The sequence below is a fragment of the Schistocerca serialis genome, chromosome 12 (assembly GCF_023864345.2).
Source record: "Schistocerca serialis cubense isolate TAMUIC-IGC-003099 chromosome 12, iqSchSeri2.2, whole genome shotgun sequence".
Taxonomy (NCBI): Eukaryota; Metazoa; Arthropoda; class Insecta; order Orthoptera; family Acrididae; genus Schistocerca; species Schistocerca serialis.
Window position 1 is genome coordinate 90473631 of NC_064649.1, and position 13877 is coordinate 90487507.

Sequence of the window (13877 nt, forward strand, 5' to 3'; positions counted from 1 at the left end):
CTGGTCAATGGTGGCCGAGCAACTGGCTCGTCACAATACGCCAGTCACTACTCTTGATGAACTGGGGTATCGTGTTGAAGCTGCATGGGCAGCTGTACCAGTACACGCCATCCAAACTCTGACTATATGCCCAGGCGTATCAAGGCCGTTATTACGGCCAGAGGTGGTTGTTCTGGGTACTGATTTCTGAGAATCTATGCACCCAAATTGCGTGAATATGTAATCACATGTCAGTTCTAGTATAATATATTTGTCTAAAATGTGAAGACATCGAAAAAGATATGATTGTCGGAAGGACAGACCCAGCATACAGGAAAGTCAAAACAACCTTTGGTGGCATTAAAAGCAACGGTGGTAACATTAAGAGTGCAACGGGAATTCCACTGTTAAATGCAGAGGAGAGAGCAGATAGGTGGAAAAAATACATTGAAAGCCTCTATGAGGGTGAAGATTTGTCTGATGTGATAGAAGAAGAAACAGGAGTCGATTTAGAAGAGATAGGGGATCCAGTATTAGAATCGGAATTTAAAAGAGCTTTGGAGGACTTACGGTCAAATAAGGCAGAAGGGATAGATAACATTCCATCAGAATTTCTAAAATCATTGCGGGAAGTGGCAACAAAACGACTATTCACTTTGGTGTGTAGAATATATGAGTCTGGCGACATGCCATCTGACTTTCGGAAAAGCATCATCCACACAATTCCGAGGACGGCAAGAGCTGACAAGTGCGAGAATTATCGCACAATCAGCTTAACAGCTCATGCATCGAAGCTGCTTATAAGAATAATATACAGAAGAATGGAAAAGAAAATTGAGAATGCGCTAGGTGACGATCAGTTTGGCTTTAGGAAAAGTAGAGGGACGAGAGAGGCAATTCTGACGTTACAGCTAATAATGGAAGCAAGGCTAAAGAAAAACCAAGACACTTTCATAGGATTTGTCGACCTGGCCAAAAGAAGTCTACTAATAGCAAATACCGGCCTTAATTTGAGGAAGAAATTTCTGAGGGTGTACGTCTGCAGTACAGCATTGTATGGTAGTGAAACATGGACTGTGGGAAAACCGGAACAGAAGAGAATCGAAGCATCTGAGATGTGGTGCTATAGGCGAATGTTGAAAATTAGGTGGACTGATAAGGTAAGGAATGAGGAGGTTCCACGCAGAATCGGAGAGGAAAGGAATATGTGGAAAACACTGATAAGAAGAAGGGACAGGATGATAGGACATCTGATAAGACATGAGGGAATGACTTCCATAGTACTAGAGGAAGCTGTAGAGGGCAAAAACTGTAGAGGAAGACAGAAATTGGAATACGTCAAGGAAATAATAGAGGACGTAGGTTGCAAGTGCTACTCTGAGATGAAGAGGTTAGCACAGGAAAGGGATTGGTGGCGGTCCGCATCAAACCAGTCGGTAGACTGATGACCAAATAAAAAAAAAAAAAAAAAAAGAAAAAAAAAAAAAGAAAGTGAATACCCGTTTATCATCTGCTTTTCTTCTTGGTGTAGCAATTTTAATGGTGAGTAGTGTATATTGAAAACTTGCCTCGGATGTGGATTTGTCTGTCGAATGGTATTATGGAATGCCTCTAAAACGAGAAAAATACGTCGCCTAGAAGAATTCCTAAAGAGCATGGGACCAGTCAGCCGCCTCATTTCTTGCCACCCGTATTGCGCCACTGCTCCGCGAACTTCAGGAACACATATGTATTATAGCATGGACCAGTATATTTGTGTGAGTGTTTGCAATAATAATCGAAGTGCTATAAACTTGTGTTTTGAACCCTAACTTTATTCAGATCATGAACCGATGCAGGATGCTTTCCTAAGTGCGCAGAAAACTGAGTACCCTGTGTCTAATCAAACGATGATTTGTTTGTGTTAAATGTGCAATAATTCAGTGCCAAAGTGTATAAAATACCTGCTTCACAGGTGATGAAAAGGCACACAGAATTAAACTTATTTGAAAAGTGATGTAGCCTTGATTGCTGTCATGAATGTTTTTGTTGAGATTAATCGAGTACAGCGTTGAGTAATTAGCTTTGAAGGATGAAAATTTAAACTATTCGAAGTAGGACTAATAATTAATTATGACAGAACTGAACTTAACTGCAGAAATTATCGTAGAGTTTGCCTAATGAGACAGTATCAATTTATGGGTCCACAATTATATTCTTCTCATACCAAAAAGATATTTGGAATATTAGCTTTACTAAAGAAATCAGATATTTGCATATTAATGAGAATATAAAAATTGTATATGTGGTATTGTTTAATTATATTTGTAATATTTCTAGGCCAGTTAAGTCAGAACTCTTTCCATGCCCAAATTTAGTTCAGTGCCCCGTACAGTTTTATCTTAATACTGTGTTACGTAATGATTGTGATTACGCCTGTTACTATGAGGGCTGAGGGAAAATCTTGCATTCTATGATTACTAGCTGGTGCATTAAAAGTAACTATTGCTACCCACCACTTAGATCGTCCTGTATTCTTGTGTATCCAATGCACTGTTCAAAGGGAGTGTTAATGAAAGTTACTTTAGCTGCTCATGTTCAATTTCCTTGAACATAATGTTTCTAATTATTATGCCTAAGTAGGCTGGCGACCGTTTGTTGTTTCATTTTTATGCACTTCTCAACTCTCATTAACCCCAAAGTAAAGTTTTCTATTAATTGCCAATGATATGAAATTACTGTTTGATACCCTCTCTCCATTAGGTAAAAACACGGTCAAACATCAAATTCCTCCCAGAAGGTAACGCTAGTTTGTGAGCATATTGTTACACTTGGCGCAAACTTGCAATATAGTGTTATACACTCTGTGGGAAGCAGTACGTAGATGATGCAAGGTTATTGATGCAGTCGACAAGTAGAATGGCACCGTGCGGTCATACAGGCCCAATAAAGTGGCGCAAGGCCGTCGCATTGAACGGAGATTAGGTTGAAAAGTGGCTTTTTGTAGCCAAAAGAGTGGGGAATGAGGTGGTGTAGTGGAATGGTCAATAAAACCAATCTTCTTTTGGGAAAATACGTATTACATTACTTACTAAACGCCGATGGTATGATGACGGTGGATATAGTACAGTACTTTTAAACTGCAGATTGTGTACAGTAAAGGCAACCTTTCTTTAAAAACTGTCGAATCGTCATTGCTTTTCTTTTATTGTGGTCCAAGAGAGGCGAAACGGTGCCCTGGTAGAGGATCTCTGCAGAGAGCTATGCCACGACAGGAACTCTTTTCGTGCTTCAGGGAACTGGAAGCTTCAACCCAAGGACACTCAGTCCTCGTATACTGAGCCGTGCTGCAGCTCGCGTTGGTGCTGTTTGTAGGTTTCGGTCCTTCGTTGGAGGCCAGACCACATCGTTTGGTTGACGTGGTTGCGGTTTTTGTCTACGTCTCGTGTTTACTGGCGCCACTTGGTTTCACAAGCAGTGCCTGTCTGCTAGTGGCAGCAGCGGCGGTTATCTGTATGTAGTAACTGTTGCCCTATCTTTGGGGCGACGTCGTGGTTCTTCTGGGTCGTGTCAGCGTGAAAGTTCAGTTGGGGACTCAGGAGGAGACAGGTCCGCGCTGTGCCAAAACACGCCGGGACCGCTGGAGGCACGCATGGACTGCCGGATGGAAGGGCTGTGGTGACGAGGGCGCACGACCTCACCGTAAACCGGATCCTGCAAGCTTCAAGCTGAGTGCATTTGGATTCAAGTAGAGAAACCTCCTCCATTGTGAGATTCTCCAGTGACTTGGGTTCATGTTGCTGCTCGTAGTGTCGCTGAAGCGAAGGGCAGCGAGTGGAGTGCTTGGGGAACGAGGATCTGATTGGTTTACCTCGACTTCTTGTTACTACTTATTGCGTTCAGTTTGTTACTATTTGTTTCGTTCAACCAGCGGTATTTTTCCTGCCTCATGGCCGCTAACGCCCCATTTACCCCCCCCATGGGGTTAGTGTTTGTAACGGCAGTGTACGTTTCCTCGTCTTGCCGCTGCTGTCTGGTGAGGCGTGTAGTTTTGGTTTCTTGATTGTAGGCCGGTTCGCTATTCTTCTACCTTGGTGGTAGTAGTTCCTTTCTCGTTCCGGGCGCTCTAAGCACAGTATTATGCAGGCGGAGTCCAGACCGCCGGTCCCGGCTTTGGCGTATTGTTCCATCGTTGCATTTGGTTTTTCGGACGTCAGGTAGCTTCAGCAAGATTATCATTACTCACTCGTTAAACTGCCACTAGTCTGAGTTAGCATCTTGCGAAGTGAATGCGACTCTTGGCTGCCTATATCATCGCTCGAAACCTACTCAGAGGTCGATTCCTGGAGCACCGTCTGTGATTGGCCCTTGTGTGTTTTATTATTGTATTATTTATTGCAGTATTTCTAAATTTTGTAATATAATTGCCATTCTTGGCGTTACAGCAGGTTTAAATGGTTGTGCTACCAAGTTTACTATCCTTTTGTCTCACCCGTTTGGTGATCAGTTGCCTGTCTTTTTAAATTAACCTTTGCTATTGCATTGCTGTATCACACTATGTTCGTTAAATTTTTTTTGTAATTGCCATTCTTGGCGTTGAAGGCCTTCAGCCGTGACTGTGGTTACTTGCCTGAAAATTCTAAATGCTTGTTTCTAATACATTATTTGCTGAGTCTGTATTTTATGCTCGTTCGGTAAATTGTAACTCACTGAAAGCACTATTAATTACACAGTTGTTTATTCCTTCATTAATAAAGCGTGTTATCTCTATTTATTGCTGAGTCTGGAATTACCGTTTTAAAATAAAGGTGCGTAATTGTAAAAAGGGGAACCTATAGTAACTGATTACAGCGTCGTCCACACTCGCAACCGAATCCAGCCTTCCTTGACTACCAGGTTTCATAGACTTTTCATAGACAAAGCCGCAGAATTTAGTGGTGTCGCTTCTATTGCAGTGGAACAGAGTTTCAAGTCAAGGCGGCTCACTGAACGGTATGCATTTTCCTTGTGTATTAACTTGTTTACTACTGGCTCCAAGAAGAGGAGGACTTACGCTTCACTGGGTATTTGCAGTGTGTCCTAGAAGTGGAGAGACACAGTCAGCTTCGTCTTACGGTTTGAATAATGTTGTGTTTACGTGAATATGCCGTCGAACAGACCTTGACGAGAGAATATAGAATATAAAAACACGCACACACACACACACAGACACACACACACACACACACACACACACACACACACACACAAATCGTGTGCGGCTCACGTTGATGCCGTTCATACACTCCTGGAAATTGAAATAAGAACACCGTGAATTCATTGTCCCAGGAAGGGGAAACTTTATTGACACATTCCTGGGGTCAGATACATCACATGATAACCACAGGCACATAGACACAGGCAACAGAGCATGCACAATGTCGGCACTAGTACAGTGTATATCCACCTTTCGCAGCAATGCAGGCTGCTATTCTCCCATGGAGACGATCGTAGAGATGCTGGATGTAGTCCTGTGGAACGGCTTGCCATGCCATTTCCACCTGGCGCCTCAGTTGGACCAGCGTTCGTGCTGGACGTGCAGACCGCGTGAGACGACGCTTCATCCAGTCCCAAACATGCTCAATGGGGGACAGATCCGGAGATCTTGCTGGCCAGGGTAGTTGACTTACACCTTCTAGAGTACGTTGCGTGGCACGGGATACATGCGGACGTGCATTGTTCTGTTGGAACAGCAAGTTCCCTTGCCGGTCTAGGAATGGTAGAACGATGGGTTCGATGACGGTTTGGATGTACCGTGCACTATTCAGTGTCCCCTCGACGATCACCGGTGGTGTACGGCCAGTGTAGGAGATCGCTCCCCACACCATGAAGCCGGGTGTTGGCCCTGTGTGCCTCGGTCGTATGCAGTCCTGATTGTGGCGCTCACCTGCACGGCGCCAAACACGCATACGACCATCATTGGCACCAAGGCAGAAGCGACTCTCATCGCTGAAGACGACACGTCTCCATTCGTCCCTCCATTCACGCCTGTCGCGACACCACTGGAGGCGGGCTGCACGATGTTGGGGCGTGAGCGGAAGACGGTCTAACGGTGTGCGGGACCGTAGCCCAGCTTCATGGAGACGGTTGCGAATGGTCCTCGCCGATACCCCAGGAGCAACAGTGTCCCTAATTCGCTGGGAAGTGGCGGTGCGGTCCCCTACGGCACTGCGTAGGATCCTACGGTCTTGGCGTGCATCCGTGCGTCGCTGCGGTCCGGTCCCAGGTCGACGGGCACGTGCACCTTCCGCCAACCACTGGCGACAACATCGATGTACTGTGGAGACCTCACGCCCCACGTGTTGAGCAATTCGGCGGTACGTCCACCCGGCCTCCCGCATGTCCACTATACGCCCTCGCTCAAAGTCCGTCAACTGCACATACGGTTCACGTCCACGCTGTCGCGGCGTGCTACCAGTGTTAAAGACTGCGATGGAGCTCCGTATGCCACGGCAAACTGGCTGACACTGACGGCGGCGGTGCACAAATGCTGCGCAGCTAGCGCCATTCGACGGCCAACACCGCGGTTCCTGGTGTGTCCGCTGTGCCGTGCGTGTGATCATTGCTTGTACAGTCCTCTCGCAGTGTCCGGAGCAAGTATGGTGGGTCTGACACACCGGTGTCAATGTGTTCTTTTTTCCATTTCCAGGAGTGTAGCTTCGTGTATTGTAATAGCGATAGTGGCGCCTCGTTTTCTTAGTGTGCTCACTGGGGCGCCACTACGTTTTCTGACCTTGTCTGTCCGAGAGTGGCAGCAGCGCTTATCGATAGCGCGTACTGTAGTACCATCTTTGGAGCGGCCTCTAGTATTCGCGGCTCGTCGTGTGTCGGGGGGAGTTGAGTTGGGACGGAGCAGCAGTGAGGGCCGGACAGCCACTACTCGCACGACTGCTGGCGACACACATGGACCGTTCGGCGGAAGCATGTAGTCACGAGAGTTTTAGCTGAATGGACCGTGATATTATAGGGCAACTTTCACCTGTGTGTTTGTCTGCCTGTCGAAGTGCCCGCATGGCAATGAGTTGTCAGTCGACGGTTTATACTGGGATCTTTCCCGTGCCTGACATGAGTGGGGACGACCGTTGGTTGTTCCTTCGGTCGGTGTCGGTCGTCACAGGCCACAACGTGCATTTGGTTTTCCGACCGCTTCTGGCTTCTCTGTGTTTGTGACAACTTACAGGGTGTTTCCAAAAAGACCGGTATATTTGAAACGGCAATAAAAGCTAAAGGCCCGCATCTCGTGGTCGTGCGGTAGCGTTCTCGCTTCCCACGCCCGGGTTCCCGGGTTCGATTCCCGGCGGGGTCAGGGATTTTCTCTGCCTCGTGATGGCTGGGTGTTGTGTGCTGTCCTTAGGTTAGTTAGGTTTAAGTAGTTCTAAGTTCTAGGGGACTGCTGACCTAAGATGTTAAGTCCCATAGTGCTCAGAGCCATTTGAACCATTTTAAAAACTAAACGAGCAGCGATAGAAATACACCGTTTGTTGCAATATGCTTGGGACAACAGTACATTTTCAGGCAGACAAACTTTCGAAATTACAGTAGTTACAATTTTCAACAACAGATGGCGCTGCGGTCTGGGAAACTCTATAGTACGATATTTTCCACATATACACCATGCGTAGCAATAATATGGCGTAGTCTCTGAATGAAATTACCCTAAACCTTTGACAACGTGTCTGGCGGAATGGCTTCACATGCAGATGAGATGTACTGCTTCAGCTGTTCAATTGTTTCTGGATTCTGGCGGTACACCTGGTCTTTCATGTCTGGCGAATCGGGAGGCCAATCCACGCCGCCTCCTGTATGTTTCGGATAGCCCAAAGCAATCACACGATCATCGAAATATTCATTCGGGAAATTAAAGACGTCGGCCGTGCGATGTGGCCGGGCACCATCTTGCATAAACCACGAGGTGTTCGCAGTGTCGTCTAAGGCAGTTTGTACCGCCACAAATTCACGAAGAATGTCCAGATAGCGTGATGCGTTTCGGATCTGAAAAATGGGCCAATGATTCCTTTGGAAGAAATGGCGGCCCAGACCAGTACTTTTTGAGGATGCAGGGACGATGGGACTGCAACATGGGGCTTTTCAGTTCCCCATATGCGCCAGTTCTGTTTATTGACAAAGCCGTCCAGGTAAAAATAAGCTTCGTCAGTAAACCAAATGCTGCCCACATGCATATCGCCGTCATCAATCCTGTGCACTATATCGTTAGCGAATGTCTCTCGTGCAGCAATGGTAGCGGCGCTGAGCGGTTGCCGCGTTTGAATTTTGTATGGATAGAGGTGTAAACTCTGGCGCATGAGACGATACGTGGACGTTGGCGTCATTTGGACCGCAGCTGCAAAACGGCGAACGGAAACCCGAGGCCGCTGTTGGATCACCTGCTGCACTAGCTGCGCGTTGCCCTCTGTGGTTGCCATACGCGGTCGCCCTACCTTTCCAGCACGTTCATCCGTCACGTTCCCAGTCCGTTGAAATTTTTCAAACAGATCCTTTATTGTATCCCTTTTCGGTCCTTTGGTTACATTAAACCTCCGTTGAAGACTTCGTCTTGTTGCAACAACACTGTGTTCTAGGCGGTGGAATTCCAACACCAGAAAAATCCTCTATTCTAAGGAATAAACCATGTTGTCTACAGCACACTTGCACGTTGTGAACAGCACACGCTTACAGCAGAAAGACGACGTACAGAATGGCGCACCCACAGACTGCGTTGTCTTCTATATCTTTCACATCACTTGCAGCGCCATCTGTTATTGAAAATTGTAACTACTGTAATTTCGAAAGTTTGTCCGCCTGAAAATGTACTGTTGTCGCAAGCATATTGCAACAAACGGTGTATTTCTATCGCTGCTAGTTTAGTTTTTATTGTCGTTTCAAATATACCGGTCATTTTTGAAACACCCTGTATAATTCTTCCATGGTGTTTCACAGTGACTTTTAGTATTGTTTGAGGCATTGTGGAATTGTCTTCGCGGATGCGTGTGTATTTTCTTGTGTGCTTATTAATGTCCAGTTATTTAAATGATGCCTGCATTCTGGTGTCGGTAGTGGGGCTTCGAACGGAGCAGCGAGGAGGTCCACAGCGCGAGGGCAGACCGGGACCGCTGGCGGCGCACAGGCACTGTCGGACCGAGGGGCTGTAGCCGACGACCGAACCCAGGACTTTTGAAGTTGAGTGAACCGTGTCCAGTACTGAGACCTCCATTGTTTGGGATCTCGCTGTTGTTTGTGATGTGTTGACAGAAGTGCCGACACAGTGTAATTTTGAGGGGGCCGATAGGCACGCTATCTAACGCAGACGGGCGTGAATTCTGGAACAGGATAACTATTGAATGGTAGCAAGAAAAGTACGTAGCTGCTTTATACTTAACTTTAATTACTCCTTGTGATACATCTCTCTTGACTATACAAATGCGACTCGTAAGATACATGCACTGTTACAATTGGCGCCTTGCTAGGTCGTAGCCATGGACTTAGCAGAAGGCTATTCTAACTGTCTCTCGGCAAATGAGAGGAAGGCTTCGTCCGTATGGTCGCTAGCAATGTCGTCCGTACAACTGGTGCGAGTGCTCTATCGTATGTCGAGACCTGCCTTGTGGTGGAGCTCGGTCTGCGATCACACAGTGGCGACACGCGGGTCCGACATGTACTAAATGGACCGCGGCCGATTTAAGCTACCACCTAGCAAGTGTGGTGTCTGGCGGTGACACCACAGTTTGCATGTTGCTGCTCCTGGGGTCAGTGAGACCAACCGCAACAAGTGGAGTCTGATAGTATGGTGGAAGCTATTAGCCGCCTTCTATTGCTTGATGTTAGTTTGCATTTAGTGTTATTATGGCCGAAGTGCAACCATCGGTATCCTACTGCCTAGTGGCCGTTAACGCCCCAGTTACCTGCCCTGGAGGTTAGCGTATTTTGCAGCAGCATACTTTCCTCGTCTTGGCGATGCTGTCCGGCATGGCGTGTAGTTTGACAGCTTCCTTGATTGAGGGTATGGATAACTGTTTTCTTTGTCTACCTTGGTTATAGTGGTTCCTTCTGCCTTTTGGTGTTTCAGACACCGGACTCTGGAGACACAGAACTGTCTGTCACTTCGCTTTCGCCTGAATTATTCCATCGTTGGAATGGTTATCTGGTGTTAGGTGGATTTGCTAAGAAGGTTGGTTGGCTTTTAAACAGTCTCTATTTTGAGTTGCCATCCTTACGTGAACATAACTCTTGATTGCCTGTCTCACCGCTTACACAGCTGTAGTCACCTTCCTCAGGTCGATCCAGGGAGCACTGTCTGTGGATCACTCCGTCTTACGTGCTCAGGTTATCACAACTGTTTAAAATTTGCCGTAATGGTTTAATTTGTAACTGCCTTCCTCACTTGTAATTCAGGCCTTCAGCCGTTGTGTATTCCGAAATTGCTTGTGGCTTTCAGCCGACAAATAGTTTTAAATTGTGTCTTACTAAGGCCGGCAGCAGTGGCCGAGCGGTTCTGGGCACTTTAGTCTGGAACCGCGCGACCGCTACGGTCGCAGGTTCGAATCCTGCCTCTGACATGGATGCTTCTGATGTCCTTAGGTTAGTTAGTTCTAAGTTCTAGGGTACTGATGACCTCAGATGTCGACTCCCATACTGCTCAGAGCCATTTGAACCATTTGTCTTAGTAAGGCCTTCAGATGTCACTGTAACTTGTTACAGTTTATTAACGTTGTTTAAAAAACGGTTTTAGTATTTTAACGTCTAATTGTCAACCTTATTAGTAATTCCGGCCTTCAGCCGTTGAGTATTCTGAAATTGCCTGTGGCCTTCAGGCCACGAATGAATTTAGAACTTTCTTAATCAGGTCTTCAGCCATTGGTTGTCTGTAGCATTGTGCCCTTCAGCCGACCAATAATTTGCAGTTCTTTCCTAGTAAGGTCTTCGACCGTCAGTGTAGTAAAATTTCTTAAAATGATTTTTGAGAGTTATTTTTTAAAGAAAGTGTATGTGTTTTCTGTGCGACCAACGGTAACTGATTAGGCCCCGTCCACACTTTTCCTGCTTTCCTTAAATCCAACGGCTCAAAAAAAAAAAAAAATGCAGCGTGCTATTTAAAAAGCATGTATAAAGCACAGTAATGCTTTAACCAACTTTCGGGTGGTCTTACACTGTATTAATTGGCTGCTGCCAGGGATTTCCGTGTTCCTGTAGTGCTGCACCGTGAAGAGAGAGAGAGAGAGAGAGAGAGAGAGAGAGAGAGAGAGAGAGACCACCTGTACACTCACTCACCTGGCTTCTCGTATCCCGCGTCGCACGTGCAGGTGTTCAGGTCGGTACAGGAGCCGTGTTCGCAGCCGCGGGCTTCGCAGGGCGACAGGCACGTCCCGTTGGTTCGCGCGTAGCCAGCCTTGCACGTGCAACTGAAAAATACGAGGCCGTTTAGCGCCACTTACAGTGAAGGCAGGTGTAACTCAAGCAGCAGATTTCGATCAAATAATTCGAAACTGTAACGCGAAAAGGAAGCCGTTACCTTGTGCCTCAGCTAAAATCGCATTCGGGAGGACGACGGTTCAATCCGATCTCCGGCCATCCTGATTTAGGTTTTCCGTGATTTCCCTAAATCGTTTCAGGCAAATGCCGGGATGGTTCCTTTGAAAGGGCACGGCCGATTTCCTTCCCAATCCTTCCTTAACCTGAGCTTGCGTTCCGTCTCTAATGACCTCGTTGTCGACGGAACGTTAAACACTAACCACCACCACCACCACCACCACCACCACCACCACCACCTCAGCTAAAAAGTGCGCGTATCTTTCCTGAATACAGACATCTCATCTCAAGACGTAAACCCGACACAGATCTACATTTCTTATCCCTTCACAAAGTACACTACTGGCCATTAAAATTGCTACACCACGAAGATGACGTGCTACAGACGCGAAATTTAATCGACAGGAAGAAGATACTGCGATATGAAATTGATTAGCTTTTCAAAGCATTCACACGAGGTTGGCGCCGGGGGCAACACCTACAACGTGCTGACATGAGGAAAGTTTCCAACCGATTTCTCATACACAAACAGCAGTTGACCGGCATTGAATGGTAAAACGTTGTTGTTATGCCTCGTGTAAGGAGGAGAAATCCGTACCATCACGTTTCCGACTTTTGATAAAGGTCGGAATGTAGCCTATCGCGATTGCGGTTTAACGTATCGCGACATTGCTGCTCGCGTTGGTCAGCGTCCAATGACTGTTAGCAGAATATGGAATAGGTGGGTTCAGGAGGGTAATACGGAACTCCGTGCTGGATCCCAACGGCCTCGTATCACTAGCAGTCGAAATGACGGGCATCTTATCCACATGGCTGTAACGGATCGTGCAACCACGTCTCAATCCCTGAGTCAACAGATGGGGACGTTTACAAGACAACAACCATTTGCACGAACAGTTCGACGATGTTTGCAGCAGCACCCACTATCAGCTTGGAGACCATGGCTGCGGTTACCCTTGACGCTGTATCACAGACAGGAGTGCCTGCGGTGGTGTACTCGACGACGAACCTGGGAGCACGAATGGCAAAACGTCATTTTTTCGGTTGAATCTAGGTTCTGTGTACAGCATCATGATGGTCGCATCCGCGTTTGGCGATATCGCGGTGAACGCACATTCGAAGCGTGTATTCGTCATCGCCATACTGGCGTATCACCCAGCGTGATGGTATGGGGTGCCATTGGTTACACGTCTCGGTCACCTCTTGTTCGCACTGACGGCACTTTGAACAGTGGACGTTATATTTCAGATGTGTCACGACCCGTGACTCTACCCTCCATTCGATCCCTGCGAAACCCTACGTTTCAGCAGAATAATGCACGACCGCATGTTGCACGTCCTCTGCGGGCCTTTCTGGACACAGAAAATGTTCGACTGCTGCCCTGGCCAGCACGTTCTCCATATCTCTCACCAACTGAAAACGTCTGGTCAATGTTGGCCGAGCAACTGGCTCGTCACAATAGGCCAGTCACTACTCTTGATGAACTGTGATATCGTGTTGCAGCTGCATGGGCAGCTGTACCTGTACACGCCGTCCAAACACTGTTTGACTCAATGCCCAGGCGTATCAAGGCCGTTATTACGGCCAGAGGTGGTTGTTCTGGGTACTGATTTCTCAGGATCTATGCACCCAAATTGAATGAAAATGTAATCACATGTCAGTTCTAGTATAATGTATTTGTCCAATGAATACCCGTTTATCATCTGCATTTCTTCTTGGTGTAGCAATTTTAATGACCAGTAGTGTATTTTCAATAAACGATTATTTAGTAATAAGTTTTATATGTAATTAATGATTTTGATGATGGCATCAAGAAAATTCCGCGCTTTTTTGAACCGAAATGGGACGAGAAAAACCATGCGTTGTCATTTTAATTGTATCAACTATGGGTTCTTGGTGAAACATTGTAAATTGCCTAAACAATGTCTTTCACCCTTGTTTCACAAATTTGTGAAACAAGGCAAAAACAGTATTTGTTTGGTTAAAAATGTGTAGCATTACTTATTGAACGCCTCTCGCACATCATCTCAATGAAAGCCATAACAAACTCTGAGCGAAACTTTTGTTTCTTACTTTCATTCTATTATGTCATACGGGATGATATTGTGGCGGTAACTCGTCAGACCGGGTAAAAGTTTTTAACGTGTAATAAGACTGATTTTTGGCGTAAATTCAAGAGCATCATCTAGAAATCTGTTGAAGGAAATTTGTATTCTAACCACTGCTTCTCAGGATATTTATTCCTTAATGAAATTTGCTGCAAGTGATATGTCTCTATTTACAGCCAATAGCTCAATACATAGCATCAATACTAGGAATAAGAACAATCTATAACGCGTAAAGCCCGCATCTCGTGG

General features: G+C 46.3%; 1 protein-coding gene across 3 annotated transcripts in view; it reads right to left on the reverse strand.

Annotated features, from left to right (window-relative positions):
- LOC126428280 (multiple epidermal growth factor-like domains protein 11) overlaps positions 1–13877 on the reverse strand; it is a 111238-nt gene that overhangs the window by 47851 nt on the left and 49510 nt on the right. For all 3 annotated transcript variants that reach the window (XM_050090194.1, XM_050090193.1, XM_050090192.1), the window contains exon 4: positions 11263–11393. In XM_050090194.1, coding sequence (XP_049946151.1) covers positions 11263–11393 — 131 coding nt within the window. The remainder of the gene's footprint in view (positions 1–11262; positions 11394–13877) is intronic.